General features: G+C 45.9%; 1 protein-coding gene across 7 annotated transcripts in view; it reads left to right on the plus strand.

Annotated features, from left to right (window-relative positions):
• Positions 1 to 23,193, plus strand: part of ZNF608 (zinc finger protein 608) — a 118,119-nt gene that overhangs the window by 53,832 nt on the left and 41,094 nt on the right. For 6 of the 7 annotated variants that reach the window (XM_078451475.1, XM_078451498.1, XM_078451488.1 and 3 more), the window contains one exon: positions 903 to 1,158. The exons of the other annotated variant lie outside the window; for it this stretch is intronic. In XM_078451475.1, coding sequence (XP_078307601.1) covers positions 903 to 1,158 — 256 coding nt within the window. The remainder of the gene's footprint in view (positions 1 to 902; positions 1,159 to 23,193) is intronic. 7 annotated transcript variants of the gene reach the window in all.

The raw sequence follows: 23,193 nt of genomic DNA on the forward strand, positions 1-23,193 counted from the left end.
CATAGCCTTTGGTTTTCGTCATGGCCAGGCTCCTGAAGGTTGTATGGTTCAAGATCTCCTTTCCTGCTCTCTAGGATAGGGGTGCGAAGGACATGTTATTGCACCGTATGCTCTTATATTGACTGTCATGTCTATGTCCTGGGATTTTGAGGGTGGAATCCTGGGACTTGGTCAGACTCATCAGGGATCTTTCCAAGTCGAACCACTAAAGGACATGTGGCACTGGAGAAACCCCCAGTTCTGCTGACGTTGGGCACAGGCCTTTATTTCCCCACGTATGTGAATTCTGCTAAACTTTGCAGTAGAACACTTAATTAGGAGTCGATGCTTAATACATGCTAATAATATCCAGTTTATGTGTTTGAGTGTGTATAATCAAGTTTATGTATTTTACATATTCAGCAGAGTCAGTTAATGTATTTTCGTAGTGATTTAATTCATTACGGTTTATAAAGTACTTTGGAGACAATTTTAGCCCATCTCCCACGCTGAAGTGCCCAGTGATGCCTCTGTGGCATTTATTGGAGCTTCTCCTTTGGAAAATACCGTAGTTTTGAACGTAAGATTTCATTACAAGGGGGCAAGAGTCCTAATTTTGCAGAGTGGAGTTCACGCACATCGACTGAGGCTGACGGTTCTCCATCGGTGAATTTAGGACATTGGGAGTCCTGCCTGTCTATTCCAGAAGCAGGATCCCCAGGGTTGGCCCTGTCGGGCGTGAAAAACCTCAAACGCTCATTTCTCTTCTCCTTTACGTGGTGGCCCCCCGAAAACACCTGAAGCCTGTTCTGCTTGCAAATGGAATTTGGAATGGTCATGTGTTCTAGAAGTGATATAAACAGATTGCATTATAAGGAGCTCGGAGAATGCAGCACCCTGCAGTAAGCCTGTCTGTCTTTCAGGTTGACCCCCTGTTTACAGTGCCAGCACCACCACCGCCGATTTCCAGCAGCCTCACGCCTCAGATTCTGCCCTCCTACTTTTCCCCATCTTCATCCAATATTGCAGCACCGGTTGAACAGCTTTTGGTTCGGACTCGTTCCGTGGGTGTCAATACATGTGAAGTTGGAGTAGTGACAGAGCCAGAGTGTCTGGGGCCCTGTGAACCTGGGACCAGTGTGAATTTGGAAGGGATCGTGTGGCATGAAACAGAAGAAGGTAAATACACTTTACTTTTATCTATTTTCCCCCTGATGTATTGCGTTATGGCCACCGGTAAGGGGACTTGGTTTGGTGGTAATCGGAGAGGAGAGAAAAGTGGTTTTGATACTGTCTGGGGATTTTTGTTGACATCAGAACCGTGTTTCTCTTTCCTGTTCACGGCGGCTTTGACGTTCAGGATGGATGAGGTGGCCCTGAAAGTGGCCTGCGTTTCGAGTGCCAGTACGGAAAGACAGGGAAGCAGGGGTGAGGGTTACCCTTTCCCCTGAGGGGGGGATCATGGGCATGGGGAAGACGGACTGATCTCAAGTTCACTTTCTTCTCGGTGTGCCAGCCGATCTCTCGGTCTTGATGTGGTTGTTCTTGGGTTGTTGAGGTTTAAATTGACCTGCTGATTGGGGTTCTTGCGTTTAGCCAGCGGCCATGGCCATGACACGGCTGTGGCTGCTTGGTGCTCGGGGCTAACGAACCCAAGGTCAGAGGCTTCAGCCCGAGTTGAACCAGTCATTTCTCTTCTTTGACGGAGGACATAGCACCTTCCCTGCCCCTAAGCTCAGCAGGCCATCTGGCAAGTAAAACCCAATAGTCACAAGAGAAATGGATTAGGATTAGTCTGTCATTGCTGTTAGAAACATAACTGTGGCGTATGCCATACCTACCGTGGACGCAGACTCTGGTTGGCCACATCTCCTAGCACACGATCATCAGGTACAGTGTGTTTCAGATGGCCAGTGTCATTGATAGTAGAGGCCAACAGGTCATTAAAAACTAAATACCAAGGAGAGAGCCGCGTTGAGGAAGGTATGTGCCCCAGGTGAACAAAGGAAAGTGAGGAACACAGGGGAAGCCTTTTCTTTGCCTCAAAGCTAGATTGGTCAAGGAGACGGGAGATGGTAGGTGTCAGTACCACGGACAGATGGGACAGGACTAAGGGCAAAGACGAGGGTAACCAGAAAGGTCTGAGACCCAGAGTCACGGTTCAGGGCCCTCTGTATCAAGGGGGAAAAAATTGAGGGCTCAAACTCCCGGGGGAGAAAGGAAACCTATATGCCAAGGAGACTGCCTGGATGGGAAGGGGGAATAATTGGAGATCATTGCTGGGAAGGAAGTAGTTGAGAGAAAAGAATTGAGAATAGGACCGCACGAGGGAACGAAAGCAGAGAACGACAACGAAGAATGAGTATCCGGTGACAGGTGTGAGTGTAATTGTCAGAAGGCGGAAAGGAGCGCGCACCGTTTCAAGGAAGAAAAGCAAAAATTGTAGAAAAATCTTCGAGGCCTTGAAAGATGTATTTTGCAATCGGGTACAAAATTTCGTAGACCGCATCAGTCAGGAAAACTAATTATTTAAGAAGGAACCAGAGAAGGTGAATGAAAGCAGCAGATACGAAGGGCTCGCTCTGTTTCTTTCACCCGAAAGTGCTAGTTAAAATTTACTTTTAGCTTTAGAAACGCTTGGTGTTTTGGGGCCCCATCCTCTTTGTACTTTTAACGGGGAAGCCTTGGCCCCCTGCAACCAGATTAGGAGGAGCTGGAATGAAAATTTTCCTCTCTTGCTTACCTGTTGAAACACCCTCTCTGGGCAAGGGCTTCTGTGTGGGGAGCAACTCTTCTCCTCTTGCCTCTCTTTGCATTGCACACCCTCTGTCTTCTCGGGGTTTCCCTAGAAAAGTGGTGGCTAAGGGCGTCCGACTGGTATCTTGGTGAGAAAAGTACAGAGAAGGAATCGACACAGGAATCTGATGTTGTAGTTAATTATGAGTCCGGGTACCGAGGATTCAGGAACAGAAAAAGATTTGGGAAGGCTAAGGGTTAATTTCCATAAACTTGAAAGAAAGATTTTTCTTGGACTTGAATCACTCGCTCATTTGGGTGAGGTGCCACCTCCCATTTATTTCTCAGCTACGACTTAGCGCCCTTTGGTTTATTGCTTGTCATTATTTTATTTATTCCTGTGTGCGACAGGACCGACTTCCTGCAGTGTGACCTCACTGGGCGGTGCATGTTGTAAAATTAGCCACAAACTTTCTGGCATGCCTATAAGTCTCGGGTTATTTTTCCCGTGGCTTGGAAGTCTGCTTGGTTTTGACTTGCACCTTAGCGTCTAATAAGAGATGAGGTTACTGAGAAAAAAGCCAATTGTATTCAAAACCTGTAGTAACTCTGGGCAAACGGTCAAAGAGCTTTGTGGTGTTTCATTATTACGATTATTATTTTTTATTAGTTTTATTGGGTGGTGATGCAGGTACAGCCTCCCCAGTTGTGCTCTGTTCTCTGAGAAATCCGTCTCCTGCGTCTGTGCACCTGCTTCTGTGTGCTGTGACCCATCCGTCCCCAAGGTTGTCTTCCGTCCCCATGGGGCACGCTGGCAGCTTTAGGTGCTTTTTGGACACGGGAATGGAACCTTCTGCAGCCCCAGCCTTCTTGTTACTCCCTCACATTTCCCAGGGTTTGGAATGTGTGGATGTTGATGGTGGTGACAAGAAGGAGCTGTGGCAGTGAACAGAGTTATTCTTGCTGAATAAACTAAACTTCAGACCTCCAACAGAATTTAAGAACTCTCCTTATTTAAAAAACAAAACAAACAAACAAACAAAAAAAAAACCCTCCTTAGCCTGGACAGTAAAGATATGTGTTTAATGTGTAACCATTTTCAAGAGAGTTGCATTTGCTTTTTTTTTTTTTTTTCCTTCTCAGTACAGCCTCTTTAAACCTCTTGGACCAATTTAAAAATTAAACCCACTCGACCATTAATTTTTCCCTTTGGGGAAAAACAAAGAGAGAAACAGAACAAACACATTTGGAGCCGGTTATTGGGCAGAGTTAAAAGAGAATGGGTTTGGGAAGAAGGAGAGGGGAAAGGAAGCCGGATTAGTTTTCCAGAATGGGGGTTTCATTAACAGAAGGCAAACTGAGCACTTAGGAAACAGGCAGAAAACTGTCAGTTGCCTGGGACTCATGTCCTGTAGATTGAGCTGAAAAAAATTTCTTCCCTTGTAGTTTCATTTTGAGGTTATTGTGTACCTGGTGGTGTTTTTAACAAACCTAATTTGTTAGGTGCATTCATAGGTGTGTGTATGCGTGTGTGTGTGTGTGTGTGTGTGTGTGCACGCGCACATCTATATTGAAGATCCTAGAAGTGTTAAGAGCTCGTATCTGCAGTCTTTGGGGGAACATTGAGTGTTCTTACGATTTTTTTCTAGTTTTTGGGAAGGTAGTGGGGAACAGCAAGACTGAACTATGAAATCCCCACTAAATATTAATTATTTCTTGTGCTGGGAATCTCTCATTTCTGGAGGGTTCTTTGAGTCACAGACTTTCCCCTTAGTGTTACTGCCAGTACATGGAGTCCTGGTTGCCTGAGAACCAAATTGTCCTCCGGAGTACCATGTTACGAGAGAAGTTCCCTCTGGAAATAATTAGTGGGTTTCAGAGCGTGCTTAATAGGAGAGAAAAACTATTACTGCATTTGGATGTTTAGTTATTTTACTCTGCTCTTGCTTCTTTAAGGTGAGCACATAGGAGCAATGAGGTATTGTACAAAATTACTCTCAGATGTTGGAAAGAATTTCCTTAGCGTTTCACTCCTGACATTTGGGACGCACATGCCTGTGTATAGTTATTTGTTGGGAAATTTGCTCTTCTGGGGGGTGGGGATGGGCGTGGGGGACATAAAACCAGAAAAAATGTGGAGTGTAAATACCTACCTGTTGAGCTTGGCTCTTTAGCTCTTATGAACGCATTTTCCTTTGGAATTTTATTAAATCGTATTTCTTATTGGACTTTTTCTCCCTCCCTGTTTTTTTTTTTTTTTTGCCCTCTCTGAGAACGTACTCGGTTCAGCTACACAGCTGTGTTTCCTTGTTACAACTGTCATTTACTGTGGCCTTTAAAGCATCTAGAGGTAGAGGCCTGGGGTTCTCAACCCTGTGCCTTTGAACCACCCGGAGAGCTATTCAAACACGCCCGGGCACCACTTCTAGGCTTGGTCTGGGATGGCACTTTGCTCTGGTTTGCTGACCTGGCCTTGGTGGGTTTTTTTGTCTGATTATTTTTTTCCAGTACTCCCCAGGGGATTCTAATGTGCAAACAAGATGGAGAACCACTGTCTCGGGGGAGAGAGGGGATGTCCTCGCCCTTCGCAAGCTGCTTGACCTTTTCCCTTTAAGGAAGTCACTGTGTTACTGCCTCATTTTCTCAGGGATGAAGTGGACAGGCACCCTCGCCCTGTTTACCTTGCAGGGTAGATAATGTCTGTCCAGATGCTGTAGTGTGGCTGGTGCACATCACCATTTCATCCCTGTGCTAATGACAAAGGGGGTCCGGCGTTTGATCATGAACCTGGACTTCACAGAGGTTTTGGGGTGTAATGAACATCCAATTGGTACCACTCTTCCTGATTTATTAATATGGTGGTGTGGACCTTCCTACGTGGTTCTTCTCTGAGCCAGAAATGGTGCCTTCGTTTCTGTGTGGTTTCTGCTGAATCATTTTTGAAAGAGTTCAGAAACCCAGAGTATTAAAGAAAAGTTAATAATAAAGCAGCAAATAAAAGACTGGACTCCCAGCATCACTGGGAGCTTTCAGAGGGGACAGTGAAAATGCAACTGGCAGCTTATTAAAGTGAGTAAGTGTGTTTTTTTTAGAGAAGACTTAGTAACATCTGGTGTAAAAGGAAGAATCGTTCTTTGAGTTTCTCCATCTGAAGTTCTGTGTGTTTTCCAAGAACAGCAGTCTTGGGAATTAATGTTTTAAATTTTTTTTTTTTGATGTTTATTTATTTTTGAGAGAGAGACGGAATGTGAGTGGGGGAGGAGCAGAGAGAGAGGGAGACACAGAATCTGAAGCAGGCTCCAGGCTGTGAGCTGTCAGCACAGAGCGCCACGCGGGGCTTGAACTCACGAACCATGAGATCATGACCTGAACTGAAGTCGGACGCTTACCGGCTGAGCCACCCAGGCGCCCCAAGAATGAATGTTTAAAATTTTTTTTTTTGGTAACGTTTCTTTATTTTTGAGACAGAGAGAGACAGAGCATGAGCAGGGGAGGGTCAGAGAGAGAGGGAGACACAGAATCTGAAACGGGCTCCAGGCTCTGAGCTGTCAGCACAGAGCCCGACGCGGGGCTCGAACTCACGGACCGTGAGATCATGACCTGAGCTGAAGTCGGCCGCTTAACCGACTGAGCCACCCAGGCGCCCCATCAATGAATGTTTTAAAGGTGACCAGTTGGGGAAGCCAGTGATTGTCTTCAATTCTTCTGCTTCTCCCGCATCTCCAAAGTCACAAAGAGGATAGCGTTTACATGGGAAGCAGAGGGGTTTCAAGTTAAGTCCTTAACTTGATCCCGTATAAATTGATGACAGATCTGACGTACGGTGTTGTTGCTCCTATTCTGCGGTATTGACTGCCCAAACTTGTTCCTGGACCTGGGACTTCCTTTTTCAATTTTGATTGGAGAAGAGATTAAATACGAATCCCGGCTCGCTTTGTGTTTTCGATATTGGAGCACGGGGTTGGTGCGTTAACCTTTTTTTTCACCAAGTGAAATGTTATTACTTATTGAGGTATTTCCCAGTGATTTCATAAATTCAGCTTTGACTCACAAGGTGAGTCAGATGCCCGCTTTAGCTTCTCATTTCGTTACCTGCCACGCCAGGGAGGATTAAGAGCTATGCAGCCACGGGGAATGTGAAGATGGCTCACGGACGCCCTTCTCCTATCAGTGATGTGCTAAGTGGAGCTAAAGCAGCCTCTGGTCTGTGGGTTTCGCAGGTGGGCCCAGCCGGCTAATCAATCACTGAGCCAGTGGAAAAAAAGCGTCCGGCCTTGCTGTTCAACGTGAACTCAACAGAGGGTTGGAGGGCCGGAGGAACTCCTAGTCAGTGCCGCTCTGTGTATTGGCCAACGTTGTATCTTCGCCCTGCTGGGCACGCTTGCCGTGGCGGTTGCCAATGAAAAGCGGACGTTCGTCACCCTTGGTGGCGAGCAGCTCCAGGCTGGGCCTCCAGAGTGCACAAGTCCCACACGTTTTCACGTGCGAAAGGCAACCCCGACGGCAAACCCTCTCCGTATATTTGCTGGACCGCACACCATCCTGGGTATCTGATCGTTCTGGGTTCAGTGGCGAGAAACTTCTTTTCTAATGAAAACGAGCTTGGTCTAAGGATGTAGATTAGAAACGGTGACGATGCACATCAAAGTTACTTGGTTTTTTTTTTTAACAGCACAGAAACTCACGTTACCAGTTTCACCAAAAAAATCAGAAATTAAACATGGGGGCCAGGTGCTTGCAGTGTGCACTCTGTAAAGATTTATGAATGAAGGGGAGTATAAGGAAGGGACCCAGGGAGGGCTTGCCTGGGCCGTCTTCCTGGGTTTTCCTTTCCTCTGGACCTACCTGTTTTATGCTTTCCTGATGAGGTAATGGGGCAACCATCTGCTAGGATGAGTGATGGCTCGTTTTGCTGGAAAGCAATACCACAGTCACATCACCGCTTGTCGGCGTGAAAAATAAGCTGCTGTTAGGATTCAGCTTCATGTTTTTAGACCAAACATTTGTTCTTTTTGTGTCACTTGTGTGTATATTTTGGTGTTGACATCACGTGTTAAGTAATGAAGCAGTCAGCTTTAAACTCCCCGTGTAAAGGCCTTTTGTGAGCCTTTGGTTGGTTGATACGGTAGCGAAACTTTTAGATGTGAATACAGAATGTAAGACCTGTAAAATTGAACTTCCCTTAGGACTTGAGTATAATAGCAAAAGATTTAAGAAGCTGTGTTCTAAGATTCGCGTGTATAGTGTTGTCCTCCTTTGCTTTGCTTTTCCCTATAAAGAAGTTGGTAAGAAAATCTTGAGCCTTAATATTATAGTGACTTTGAACTGAAGACATATTTTCTTTTTCTTTTTATGTTTTTTTTTTTTTTTTTTTTTTTTTTTGAGAGAGAGGGAGTGCACGGGGGAGGGGCAGAGGGAGGGGGAGAGAGAGAGAATCTTAAGCAAGCTCCATCCGGATCTCAAGACCATGAGATCATGACCTGAGCCAAAATCAAGAGTCGGATGCTTAACCGACTGAGCCACCCAGGCGCCCCTGAAGGCCTGTTTGTTTTCTAATCACAAAAATGAAGATACTCTCATTAGTTGCAGAGAATCGTTTTTGGCCCCCCTGGGAATGTTGATGGCAAGTATTTCATTAACTTTTTACATACAGTGTTTATAGCAACTTTATTGAGATCTAATTCACACAGCATACAATCCATCCATTTAAAGTGGATAATTCAGCGGGTTTTTTTTTTTTTTTTTAATGTATTAAGGAGTCCCGCAACCATCACCACAGTTCATTTTCGAACAATTTCATTACCTCAAGGAATCCCTCTATCCCACCAGCAGTCACTCCCGCTTACCCCAGCCCCCATTTCATTGGCATCTTTGTCTTTGACTCTTCGTTGCTTTAATATGTATTTTATGGATGAGAGAAAGGATTGATTTGTTGAGTGTTTGTACCAGGCATTGTGCTAGACATGCCTCCTAGATAATAATTTCCTTTAATCCTTAGAACAGAATGCAAAGTACACTGTTATTATCTGTATGTTTATGAAGGAGACTTAGAAAGGGATTTCTCTGGGGGCGCCTGGGTGGCGCAGTCGGTTAAGCGTCCGACTTCAGCCAGGTCACGATCTCACGGTCTGTGAGTTCGAGCCCCGCGTCAGGCTCTGGGCTGATGGCTCAGAGCCTGGAGCCTGTTTCCGATTCTGTGTCTCCCTCTCTCTCTGTCCCTCCCCCGTTCATGCTCTGTCTCTCTCTGTCCCAAAAATAAATAAACGTTGAAAAAAAAAAAAAAAAAAAAAAAAAAGAAAGGGATTTCTCTGTGCAAGGCAGCAAGACTTGGAGACCCCTTGCTCTCTTTTTTTTTTAATGTTTATTTTTGAGAGGGAGGGAGAGAGAGAGAGACAGACAGAGAGAGAGGGAGATACAGAATCCGAAGCAGGCTCCAGGCTCTGAGCTGTCAGCACAGAGCCCGGCGCGGGGCGCGAGCTTATGAACCACGAGATCATGACCTGAGCCGAAGTTGGACACTTAACTAATTGAACCACCCAGGTGCCTTGGAGTCCCCTTACTCTTCACAGCTACTCCTGCCTAGGTGTTCGGGATTTCCACTGCACAAAAGTGCCCATGTATTTCACACAGCACTCTTTGGGAAGAGGGCGTAAAATGTGATGTAGTAACTGGCTTCTTTATTTTTAAGCACAGAATGATAGGAAATTCTTTATAAGGGTAGCGTCTGATTTTGGCAGGAGTCACTGAATCAGCTTCAGCTGGGTTGATGTATACAAACCATCCCTTTCTGCCCCACTAAGCTGGAAGCTTCTTTAGTCCACAGATCCCATCTGTTTTGTTCACTGTTGGATCCCCAGCGCCTGGCACAGAGTAAGTGTGCCATACATATTTGTTGAATGTTGAATAAATTCACGGAACAAAGTGGTATGGTCTTGATACCTGCGTGGTGTAGCTTTCTAGTCAAGAATATGTTACTTTTAAATTAAGTTTGGCCTAGACAATCTGGAAAATAGAGCTCTGCAAATCTACTTTGTCACTGATTTTTTTTTTGGGGGGGGGGCGGGGAGGAAGCCATTATAAAATGTGATTACATTGTATTATAATTCACCTTCCCATCTTGCTCTTCCTAGACCCATCTCCAAAAAAAGGGGCAACAAAATAATTCGGTTTGCTTTTTCCCCTCAGTCATTCATACCCTCAGTAGGGTTTTAATTTTCTGGTGATAAAAGGAATACCTGGTCATTTTAGGACCCCCGCAGAGGGGAAACACCCAAAAGGTAGAAGGAAAACCAAATCACCTTTAATCTCACTATTCAGGCAACCACTTTAATTTGTTGGTTTACCCCTTAGCTGTTTATTTTATTTTACTTTTTAAAAGTTTATCCATTTATTCTGAGAGAGAGAGAGAGCGTGCGTGTTTGTGCGCAAAAGTGGGGGAGGGGCAGAGAGAGAGGGAGAGAGAATCCTAAGCAGGCTCCAGACTGTCAGCGCAGAGCCCGACGTGACGCTGCAACTCAGGAGCCAGGAGATCATGACCTGAGCTGAAATCAAGAGTCAAAGGCTCAACTGACTGAGCCATCCAGGCGCCCCTCCTTAGCGTTTTAAATATGCGTTAAAAAAAAAAAAAAATGTATTTGAGATCATTTGGTAAATACGCTTTTGAATATTGCTTTCTCTTTTAATCTTAACATTAAACCATAAGCATTTCTGATGTTATGAATCCGCTTTCTAAGACGTTCTTTCCGTTGATATAAAACATTTTATGGCACGGACACACAAAATTTAATGCAAGTTCCTCTAAGGATGGATATTTACATTGCCTTCAGCCTCTGAGATAAGTATCACCCTGCATGGTATATGTTTGTGTGTGAAGTATTTGTATCGTTTTATGACTTCGCGGTTACTATCGTAGGGTCAGCGTTTCGGAAACAATCGCCGAGTCAAAGGACGCGAACAGTTTTAATAGGCGTTACTAAATACTTGTGCGTAACTGCTTTCCCAAAATGTTGTACCTGTGTATCTGGCCCTGGTTGCGAATGCCCTTCTCATCTAACCTTCCTGACTTTGGGCTCACTGACACGTTGTCATGACAACAGGGATGAGGTTGTAAGTCAAATGCATAGTCTTGGGTTCTGCTCCTTCAGAAGAAGGATGGGCGAAGGACAGAACCTTTACGGAAATCCTTTGCACCTTGTGATTTGTTGATAATCTGTAATTTGTCACTTGACATACTCAGGCTTTGTGCAGGTTCTGCCCTAGCACACCCCAGCCTCCCCTTGCCCGCCCCCCCCCGCTTCCAACATTTATTTTCTTTTTCCTTTATTTAATTTTTAACATTTATTTATTTTTGAGACAGAGAGAGAGAGAGAGCATGAACAGGGGAGGGTCAGAGGAAGAGGGAGACATAGAATCCAAAACAGGCTCCAGGCTCCGAGCTGTCAGCACAGAGCCCGACGCGGGGCTCGAACCCACGGACCATGAGATCATGACCTGAGCCAAAGTCGGATGCTTAACCGACTGAGCCACCAAGGCGCCCCTATTTTCTTTTTCCTTTAGCCTCTTCCTTTGGCTGCTTCCATGTATAGCTGCAGTGAGTGGAACTGTCCAGGTAGATTTTAAAAGTAATATCTACTAGGGGGGCCTGGGTGGCTCAGTCGGTTGAGCGTCCGGCTCTTGATCTTGGCCCAGGTCATGATCTCTTAGTTCATGAGTTTGAGCCCCGTGCCGGGCTCTGTGCTGACAGTGGGGAGCCTGTTCGGGATCCCCTCTCTCCCGCTGTCTCTGGCTCTCACCTGCTCTCTCCCTGTCTCTCAAAAACAAACAAACAAACAAACTTAACAAAAGTAATATCTACTAACGTGTTCTCACCTGTACCCTTCTTCACCCCTTCTGTGCTCAGATAAGATTGGCTGATATTTTTCTGGCCAAAGGAGAGTAGACTACAATCCAGGGGAAGGCCTGTCCGAAGTTGCGGAAAGCTGTTCTCACCCAAGAAGCTTGCAGAATTAGGCTCGTGGGCACAACTGCAGAGTCTCTAGCAAAGTCCGATAAAACAGTCAGAAGACCCAAGACAGGTCTGATAAAAGGTGATGTGCGTTAGGCAAGACCCATGCCGCCCATTTGATAATCGCTTGTAACTGCGTAGTAAGTGGAACAGGTATAAATACGCCACACCCGTGTATGTGGCATTCATTTCAAGTGAAGCCTTCTGACTCAAATACGTATCTGAAACACTTGCGCGGTGTTTTCGCTCCCTGGGTGTTAGAAACGCGGCCCTTTCCTTTACGTGACGCGTGGCACATTTGGCCATGTTCAGTCAGAACAACTGAATGCTTTTGCCTGGAGAACTTCACCGTGCTCTGCCAACACCGTCTAATTAACCAGCATTTTCTCCCCTCATGAGCTCTTTTACTCTTGCGGGGAAACTGAGGCACAGGCGATCTGAGTCTCATGGCTCTGTGTCCTTCCTGGACTGGATGTCTTGTTTGTACCTGATGTGATCAGCCTTTCCTCGTGTTTAAATCTGTGTGCGCGCGCGTATGAATGTATGAATGCAACCAATTACTTTAAAAATATGCTAAGAGGCAAATAAACATTTGCTTGTCAGTTGGAGGTTTTGACTGAAATGTGGGAACTTAATTCGGCGTATAGAGTGAGATGTGTTGTTGTTTTTTTTTTTTAATTTAATATTCACCAAATATTTTTGCAGAAATACCCAAAATGTTGTTTTTTGACTACACGTTTCATAACAAGAGGAAAAATGGCCAACCACTTCCCGTACATCAGAGGCAGTGGCGCGCATTCTCTGGCTCGGCGGGCAGCCTGTGTCCTGCCAGCTCCTCGGGGAGTCACTTGTACATCTGCACAGTTTGTATGTTGTCATGTATATGTCTTCCCGATAGCCACGTTGACAGACAACTTTTGAAGTAGGTCGAGTCGCAAGAGCTGACTGAGAACATTTCATGTGTCTTATTTTGCTTGAGTAACACCACAAAGCCTGCTCTCCACCACCTTCCTCGGCTTCTCCAGAATACCTCGCAGCTTTTGCAGATTTGAAGAGCCAGCCGGTCCCAGGAGGGACTCACAGAGAGTGATTCTTCTAGCACCTCGAGCGTCCACTTATTGTTTCTTACCCAAACAAACGTACCAGGGGCAGGGGTGAATACTGGAAGCGCAGAAGAACCGTCGTTGGGGTTGGAAGCCTTGGTTTCGCACTCCGAGCCTGGAACCGAGCTGGCGGCAGGAAGCGAGCAACGAGAGGTGTTTTGAGCTCCATGGGTCTTTGAATACCCAAGGGCGGGCAAGTGAGGAGGCCATAGACTGGAACGATGACGGTCGTCTTCTTCTTCTTTTTTTTTTTTTTTTATTTAAAAATTTTTTTAATGTTGACTTTTGAGAGAGAGAGACAGAGCATGAGCAGGGGAGGGGCAGAGACAGAGGGATACACAGAATCCAAAGCAGGTTCTGCGCTCCAAGCCGTCAGCGCAGAGCCGTACGCGGGGCTCGAACTCACGAACCGCGAGATCATGACCTGAGCTGAAGTCGGATGCTCAACGGACCGAGCCACCCCGGCGCCCTGATGACAGCCTTCTTTATATTGAGCCTGTCTCTTCCATGATGCCTCTGTTTGGGAAAGGTGACCATAAAAGCGGTATCCTGTTCCCAGGGAGTTCTAAAAAAGTGGCAGGTTCTACTGGGACAGATGACCCCAGTAGGATTAGGGGAACGGAGGGTCAGCTTGCACAGAGGCAGAATGCGGTGAGGGACTTAGGCTTATATTGACTACGTGTTAAGTCTTGAGTGATTCAGGTGGAGAGCATTGACCACAAAATCCTCAGTCAGTTACTAGAGAATCCAAAGTATACTGCCTCTAGGACGTCTCCCTTTATATCTGACTTCTGAATTAAATACCGGCTTGAAATAGATATCGTCCGCCCCACCAGTCCTCCTGAGCTTGAAATTCCTTGCAGTAGCACATTTCCAAGTATGGAATTTCAACCAGGCATGACATGTTGAGTGTGACTGTGGTTAACATCGCCGTCTGCATTTTCTCGAAGGGAGGAAAATAACCTGTGGGGAATTTATGACTTGAGTGGAAATCGAGACAGGGTCTGAAGGAGAATCTAATACCACAGAGTTGCAGTAGCTTCGGTGACGGCTTGGGAAGGGTCTCGTGAGCCACAAAGGCTTACCTCAAGGTTTCATTAGAGGGCGGGCTGGACCACCCTGGGGTCCTCTTCTGGAGAATAATCCAGGCCTGGCAGCTAACCCAAATCCCCTGGGGTCTGAGTTCTGGCTCGATGGGAAGTTATCCCCGCCCCCCCCCCCCCCCCCCCCCCCCCCCGCCACCATTTGATTCTTCTAGACCCAGGCTTTGACGCTCCACTTTACTCACGGGAGATGCAGATACCATGCCTGGACTGTGCACCCTTCACTGTCGTGTATTTTTTTTTTTTTTTTTTTAACATTTATTTATTTTTGAGACAGAGAGAGACAGAGCATGAACGGGGGAGGGTCAGAGAGAGAGGGAGACACAGAATCCGAAACAGGCTCCAGGCTCTGAGCTGTCAGCACAGAGCCCGACACGGGGCTCGAACTCACGGACCACGAGATCGTGACCTGAGCCGAAGTCGGACGCTTAACCCACCGAGCCACCCAGGCGCCCCCACTGTCGTGTATTTACACAGTGTAAACCGTTGCGTACTTTGGAAAGTAGAAAAACGTGTTTGCGCAGGAAGGGGATCGTCAGGGAGTCTCAATTTGTGTGATTCTGTCCGTAAATTCTGGCAGCTTCAACTTGTATAGTTCAGTGTTTGGTGTCATGGCCCCGTTTATTTCCTTCTGATAATTAATGCCAAGTGACAAAGGGGCGGTGGGAGGACCAGGCCAGTCGGTAAGCGTAAGATGCTTGATCAGAAGCCAACATCAAAACAGTGAAATTGCTTGAAGGCAGCCAAAGCCTGTCTTCTGTGCACATGAACTTCTTAATTTTTGGTTACTTGATTTGGGAAAAGCAACTTGAGTGACAATACTTGACTAAAAAAAAGCACGTGAGACCCAAAGCCCCCCCCATGAGAAGGGAGCAAGGGAAGCATTTTATATTTCATACAAAATGCTGTGTTTCTTCAACGTTTTTTTATTTATTTTTGGGACAGAGAGAGACAGAGCATGAACGGGGGAGGGGCAGAGAGAGAGGGAGACACAGAATCGGAAGCAAGCTCCAGGCTCCGAGCCATCAGCCCAGAGCCCGACGCGGGGCTCGAACTCACGGACCGCGAGATCGTGACCTGGCTGAAGTCGGACGCTTAACCGACTGCGCCACCCAGGCGCCCCCAAAATGCTGTGTTTCTTAAGATCCTGGAAGGGCATGAGCTCACACAGCGAGAAGAGCATGGAATTGTTTTGTTAAACATTCTCCTTTATCTTTTTGGCTGCAGTGTTCTAAATCTATCCCTGTAGCAGATTAAAAAAAAAAAAAATGTTTTATTTATGTTTTTGAGAGAGAGAGAGTTTGGGCGCCTGTGCACAAGCAGGGGAGGGGCAGAGAGAGACAGGGAGAGAGAATCCCAAGCAGGCTCCCTGCTGTCAGCGCAGAGACAGTTGTGGGGCTTGAACTCCAGAACGCTGAGATCATGGCCTGAGCCCAAATCGAGTCGGATCCTTAACTGACTGAGCCACCCGGGCCCCCTGCATTTAGCAGATCTTGTGTTTTTTTTTTGTTTTTGTTTTTTTTTTTTTTTTAAAAAAAAAAGTACCGTGGCAGAATCCTCCAGAGTTCTCGGTACTCCGAAGACGTGTGGCTCAACCATGAGAAAAACCAAATTAAAACAAAAGGATGTGATTGCTGTGACGCTGTGGTTACTACAGCGTGCTGGCCTTAAGAGAAAACGGAGACTAGTTGAAAGGAAAATGGAAAACCATGCAGCTGTTCAGCTAGCGTTGGTAAGTCCCGCTTCCTCCCATCCCATTTGTTGTAAAAATACATGCATGTACGATGACCGAATGAGGTTCTGTTAGAGCGTGTCTGTTGCTTCCTCTGCTTTGGGAGACGTTATCCCTTGCCCACTGTGAAAGCCAGGTGCGTTTCCTCGGCTCTGGGCCTCGCTTTCCTCCTCTGCAAAATGGGAGGGTTTAGAAAGAAGGTACCAGAGGTGTGCAGAACGAGGGAATGTGACGCCCGTAGAGTGTTCTTGCTCGAATCGTTTCAGACTCACAGGATTCTGAAGAGAATTCTTAGCGACCAGCCCACCTCGATGGCCATGACCCTTAAGTCACCCTCTGGGTTCATGCCAAATCCCGTCAAACAGCAGGTGGCCATGCCTCAAGTGTCCCACAGTGGATCTACTTCTAGAACTCTTTATTTACTGAAACCGTTCTTGAACTGTTAGCAGTTGGGCAGGTAGAGTGGAGTCTGGGGTGAGGAGGCCGACATGTATTTTATGCCCTGGTACATTCCAAGGAGGAACGAGCACACGGAAGACATTTTCTGAAAAAACTCCCGAAAGGTCGCATCATCAGTTGCATTGGAAGGGCCTGCTCTACACTGACATTGTTGGAGCCTGCTTGACATTCTGTCTGTCTGTCTCTCTCTCTCTCTCTCTGTCCCTGTCTCAAAATAAAATAAATAAATGTTTAAAAAAACAAAAACAGTCCTTAAAGTGTCCAGGGGTGCCTGGTCAGCTCAGTTGGTAGAGCGTGCAAGTCTTGATCTCAGGGTTGTGAGTTCGAGCCCCACATTGGGTGTAGAGATTATTTTAAGATAAAATCTTAAAAAAATCCTTAAAGTGTCCAAAAGACGGCTGCAAAATAGAGAATTTATAGGCTGCCTGAGCGTGAACACATGAAGGTAGTATAATTTTCTTTTTAACTTTCCTTCGGCTTATATGTGTTGATGATAGAAAAAGCCAGAGTTCTTCTAGTTCTGTAACAACAGAAAACCTCCACTTTTGCCTTCACCTGCTCCTGCTCGCCAGAGGCAATAAACTGCTTTAAACTCTGTTAGCTTGTATTTTCTTTACAGTTTGAAAACACCTGTTTCTGTGGCTGTTTCTTGATGTAAGTTTTTAGTCTTAGGCATTTTATCTTAACTTCATGTGGAAGCTGGGGAGTTAGCTCATACTCCCCTCTCCCCATTCAGATTTTCCTGCCTCCTGTTCTCCCAAATAGTTAGTTGTATTATCCCTTGCTGCGTAACAAATGATTCCAAAACCGAGTGCCTCCGAGTCGCAAACATTGATTATCTCGCGGTTCCTGTGGGCAGGAATCACAGGAGCCTCCCCATCGGGCTGAGCATGACTTCGTACATTGCTTCGCCAGCAAGAGACAACAAGTCCAAGATAGACTCGAGAGCCTTTGCATAATGTCATGTCTGAGAGAACATTCTGTTACTTTTGCCACTTACTCTGTTCCTTAGAAGTCAGTAAGTCCAGCCCAGACTCCAGGAAGGGAGGGTATCACATAAGGGTATCAACTCCAAGAAGCAGGGATTATTTGGGACCATCTTGGAGACTGCCTACCGTAGGTGATTTTTTTCTCAGGTCAGCATTCAGTGTTGACGTGACTGTACCTGTGGACATATTATTCACGCACTGTGTGTTACGATTATTTTCTTTTCTCACCCAACTGGCTCTCTGGAGTTAATCGTCTTGTTTTTTTATTTGCTTAGTGTTCTATGTACCCATCACTAATTCACCAGGAACTGTCCTGCCAGAACTAGAAATTGCTTCGAAGTTGGTAAAATACCTCCAGCATTCTGTGCCTTTTATCTTTTAGAGTAGTCTCTCCAGAGTCTTTGGATCTGCTCCCATCGGGACCAGTAGTTTAGGGATTATGCAGAGACCTCGTGAAATGGTTTTAAAAACTGAGCTCTCTCTCCTCCACCCTGAAGATTCCATTCTTGTGTTGGACGCCCTACTGCCTGGATCTGTGTATGTTTCGCTCGTGTGTCTGTCTTTCGTTTTGGTGAAGCCCATCTTTTCCATTAGTTTTCTAAGAAAGCATTCATGGGAAGTAAAATTTTTCAAATGTCAGATGTTTGCACGTGTTTTCCTTCAACCCTCATAGTTGACTGATGAAGTGGCTAGATGAAGAATGGGGGGAGAATCATTTTCTGTCTGACTTGAAGGCATTACTCCATGCTCTGAGCTCTCCCCAGTGTTGTCCCTGAGAAGTTCAATGCCATCCTGATTTGAAGTCTTGAGTGTGATGGCTGTTTGTCCCCCCCGATCTGCCAGGCCTTCCTCTCTTCTTTGTCCTCAGCATTCTGATATCTTTCAGTGACATCCTTTGGCAAGAGTCTTTTTTATGTCTTGTGTTGAGCTCAGCTCTCTCACTGGGAACTCAGGCGTTAGAGATTTTATAGATGTCTTTCTTTGGAGGGGGTGTAATTTCTGTTTCCACATTCTCTCTTTCTGGAGCTGCTTTTAGTTACACATTGAACAATCTCTTATATCTGTCTACTTTTCTGACCTTTTCTTTCCTTGCTCAGATCTCTGGCATATGGTTTTTAATGTATTTTGTGATTTGGGGACTTTTCTCATTCATTATCTTTAAATGTTTTCATTGAAAAAAAAATCTCTTAAATTTTTCATTTCTGAAAGCTCCTTTTTGTTGTTGTTGGGGGATTTAAAGCCTCCTGCTGTAGTTTAATGAATACTGTGTCTTATTTCCCTGAGGATGAACCTTCCTTCTTTCCTTCCTTCTCCCCTTCCTCCTGCCTTCCTTTCCTTTCTCTCCCCCTTTCCCTCTTTCTCCTCCCTTCCCTCTTTCTCCTCCCTTCCTTCTTCCCCTTCCTTCCTCCCTCCCTCTCTTGTTTCCTCCCTCCCTTCCTTCCTTTCCTCCTTTTCTCAGCCTTGTTTCTAAGTTCCTTTGTGTCTTTGCTTTGTCCTCGGTCTTTCCTGTTGGAGACTTTCCTCAAATGCCCCATGATCCTTGACTGTCTGCGTGTGGACAATATGCTTTCAGAAGCTGGTTTGAAGTCCCATGTATGTGGGAGGGCATTTTGATGGTATAGGAAGATGTGAGTGGATTATCTCTCTAGGGGATCTCCCAGCTGGGGGTTTCCATATGGCTTTTCTCTTGCTTTGATCAGTTTCCCCAGAAAAGCCTTCTTTAATTCCCTGGTCATCAACTTTTTTGGGTGCCAATTTCAGGATCAAACACGGGTGAAGGTTTTACTCTCCATTCTGTAAAAACTTAATCTTACTTTTTTTTTTTTTTTTAAGTAACTTGAGTATTTTCCACATTATACAGATGAGAAAACTCTTAAGAGTCTAAAGTTCCTTTATTGAGTTTTCTTGGTAGCTACCATTTATTTCATGATCTGAAATTGAGATCGTTTTCGTTGATGAGGAACATGCCATCATCATGATCCCTTCACCTCTATAGGGACATCAAGTCATTTAGTGTATCTTTGCCATGGCTTACTTGCCACCCTCTCCCTCACGTGGTTTTAGCTATACTTCGTTTTCAGATGGTCTATAAATTTGGGAGCTTAAAACAGAGGCATATAAATGAAACAAACTTTCTTCTTGTTGTCGTTGCTTGGCTATTGGTCAGCTAAACAGAAGAAATTTAGTGGCTTTTAAAACAGACTCTCCTAATCCCATCCCTACCTGCTGCCCTCATGGGTCCTGGCCAGGTCATTATTTTGGGCTTGAGCTCTGTTCTTTTTATCTCTGTTTAGCAACACAAGTTGTTCACCAAACTGCCCTGTCACGGATTCCTTTCAGTGTTTCTAGCAAAAGTCACATTCGTTTGGGTTTTGACTAGCCCTTCAACACCTGCACCTCCAAGACACTGAAGTTGAGACAGGTGTAACAGCTCTTCCTTCTGCAATGGACAGGTGCATTGAAGACACCTTGTTAGAACCCAGTTCCCTTCCTTGGGCTTCTCTGGTGGCCCCAGGCCCTGGGGGGCAGGGTGTATCTGGAAGCACTCTGCTCATTTATCCCAAGCACATGTAATTGTGTCTTCAGGTTTTCCTTCTCAGCCTGGAAAGGGGCTTTTTTTTCATTTAGTCCATCTACTTTAGCGTCATCTGGGACACTTCCTTCTTAAGTAGAACAGCTGTAAAAAATGATTGTAAATATCACGTTGGTATCTGATGAGGCGCCCATATTTGCCCGTCTGGTTCACGCACGTGTCCCCAGTGCCAAGCACATGGGCAAACCAACCCCCCCGCCCTCCGCCCCACAATCAGTGTCCTCTGGATGAATAAATAAATGAGTGAATGAATGGTGAAGAGAAAGGTGGTCAGGTCGGGTGTGACTTTAAAAGCCACCTGCTCTCCTTCCCTCTCCCCGTGTTGGCGCTCCGAGGGAGCTGGTGTGGGTTTCGTGCTGTTCTGCCAGTCGAGTCGATAGGTGACAGGCGGTAAGCCGAAGGAAACGTTTTTATATCCTTAAAAGTGTTATCTTTGAGGAGCAGTTTGTAATGCCGGAGTGAAAAAAAAAAAAAGCCTCTTTCTGATGGCCGGCTTGATGCAGGCAAAGCCGCTCATTTGTTTTCAGCTTCGAGGAGATTTGGAGCCGTGGCCTCCCTGGCAGTGGCTCACAGTGGAATTGTTTTCCTGCTCCTTTCTCTTAGGCTCCTGCCCGGCAGTAGGAACAGCCCGGGTGGCTGTTTGCAGAACCGGCAGCCCCAGATTCTTCTTTTGCAGACAGATCCGGACTTTTCTGACTTAATGGTGCGCTCTTGAGAAAATCACACTGGCCCCTTTTCACCCCTGAGGGCAACTGCAGAACCACAGCATCCAGTCCCTTGGCTGCCGGGAAGGGGAGTGTCAGAGCGAAAGAGCCCGCACCCCTGGGCAAAGCCCTGCCTGACGCAGGCCGCAGACAGAAGAGAGCCACATGGCACCTAACGAACATGCCGGTCGGATGCACACCTGCCTGCGTCAGGTCGTAACGCCGGCCTTGCCCCCCAGTTCGAGATCGGGTCGTGAGCACCAAGATGGCAGCCCATCGTGGGGGGGATGGCGGTTCCCGGACGTCCTTTCTGGCCTCCGGTTAAGCCCCCAGCGTGTTCAGGCCACATTTACAGGAACCTGCCAGCGGCCACTTATAAGAGGAATATAGAAAAAGAAACCGGAGCAGGTGGCTGTGTTCTCGGTCAGAACTTTCATTATTATGTAGATTTCCACAGTCAATCAGATTAATTTTAGTCGTTTACACTTCACAGAGATTTTGCCCCAAAGTGGAGGTGTTTGGGTACTGAGAGCTGAAGTTTTAAGATTTCTGAGTAGTGCCTAGATCAACACTCTAGGAATTGCTCCTTTGCCAGCTTTCCTTTTTTTTGGCAGTGGCAAATGCATGAATAATGCCTTCTTTGAAGCTTTGAGGCACACAATAGGCTAAGAACTCTCTAATTGAACTTTACAAGCTGGAGGGGCTGACTTATGTGCAGCATTTGAGCAAACTTCGAGTCACCGTAATTTAGTGAGGGGTTAGCTGCCAAAAGCCATGTAAGGCTTTATTTGATTCCATTTATGAATAAAGAGCCTGCAGTAAATTAATTACCATATATTGGGGCTAATAAAATCCAGCAGGATGAGAACGCCTTTGGGTCCATCCGTGGAGGGGAGTGAGGACGTAGCTGATTCCCGGTATCTGAGCGTGTGCTGGCCCAGGGCCTTCCGCAGGGCCGGGGAAGGATGGCATTCATGCCCTGTGTCCACCGAAGACGCGTTTGAGCCAGCTTTCGGCTCTGCAACTCCTGGAAGCCTTTGCTTTATTGATCATAATAAGCTGTTCTATCTTATTAAAGTTGCATCATGGAGTCTGGCTTTTAGGAGCCCTGTTGAGAATTAGTTGCAGAAGAAGTGATTTGCTTGTATTTGCCGACCGTCAGCAGGCCAAGCAGACCTGGAGTAGTTGGGTTGGCTGCCTGCCACTCTTCTATGAATTTTGATTTTCACGGATGTGTAATAGTTTTACTTTTTCCCTTTTGTGGAAGTTCTTGCCTGGGAGCCTTGAGAACATCAGTCCTTGGTTTCCTGCACAATGCACCCTCGTAAGCAAATGTTGCCTCGTGTGCCTCGTGGACTGTTGTGTCCCTTAGGTCAGGAGCTCGTGGACCCCAGGTCGGGTGCAAGAGGAGAGCGGGAGCTCCATTTCCCCTCAGCTTTTCAGGGAACATGGATCTCATGGGCAGTTTTCCCGGCATTTTTTAGGTGCTTCTCTTTTCTTCGGGCTGCGCCCAGCAACATATTGGCTACATGGAAGAAAGAGCGTTCAGCTTCTGTTTCTAAAAAGGCATTTGTATACACATGTGAAATAAGCCAGAGCAGCATTTGGGTGAAGAGCTGAGTTCCTCCTCCAAGGCAGTTCTGAACACTGGCTTTGCCAAATATTAAATATATGCAGAATGCGAAACAAATATGTGTGTAAAATGCGATTTCAAACTTGCGTACGGTATAAAGAACGACATGAAAACAAATGTGTATTTCCCACCACTTTGGTGAAGAAATAGAAAACTCTCAGTTTCGGGACCTTTGAGAACCCCTGGGGTGCCCCTGCCTTTACCCCACTCTGCTTCTTACCTAACTCTCTGAGAAGCCACTGACCTGAATCTCGTGGGGCTTTTTTCCCCCATGTTGTACTGCATCCCTGTAAATTCCTAGGTAAACACATTGTTTGTTCTGCATGTTTTTGAACTTCATATAAATGGAATCATACACAGTAATTCTCTTTCACTCAACATTTCACCCAACATTAAGCTCTGGTTCATTTTCACTGCTGTGTCAGGTTGTTTGAATATACCATTATTATTTATCCATTCTTGTGCCTGTGGACTTTTGGACTGTGGCCAGTTCTTTGCTATTTCAAACATTGTCCCCGTGAACATTTTTGTACATGTCTTCTGGTATCTAAGGCAGTTCTTAAACAAACCAATCTACTTTAAACACTATGCTGGTGGTTTTTTGTGTTTCTTTTTTTTTAAATGATTTATTTTGCCAAGAGGGTAGGCCACAGAATATTTCAGGTATCTTAGATCGTAAAATGACCATTGATTACACACTTCAAAGAAAGGCCCATATTTGCACAGCATTATGAAAGAACAGTAGCTTTGTGTTTCCACCCTTCATAGTGGTCCAGATAAAAGTCATTGCTGCTGCAAAAGGCATTTCATTAATGTTTGTTAACTGCAGCTTGAAGAGTCCAATGGAATTTTAAGATCAAAAAGATAACCGGTAGGAAGAGAAAACCTCCCACAAGAAATACCTGCTTCATTTACATGTGCTGCGTTCACCTCTCCTTCCTCGGTTAATAGAGCGTTTCTTGTCTACACTTGCCACCAGTTGTTCTGGTCGTGTCTCCATTGGCATCGACTAAAGGCCTTGGATGGCATCTCCACTGATGTCATTGAACGTCGAGAATACACTAGCTTCTCCAAAACTGAGTACCACTCTTCAAACATATCTTCCAAGATGAGCCGAGTTGCATAAGTAGGACCCTGCCTGTCCTCTGTGGCCTCGTC

Source organism: Panthera onca, chromosome A1, assembly GCF_046562875.1.
Source record: "Panthera onca isolate mPanOnc1 chromosome A1, mPanOnc1 haplotype 2, whole genome shotgun sequence".
NCBI lineage: Eukaryota > Metazoa > Chordata > Mammalia > Carnivora > Felidae > Panthera > Panthera onca.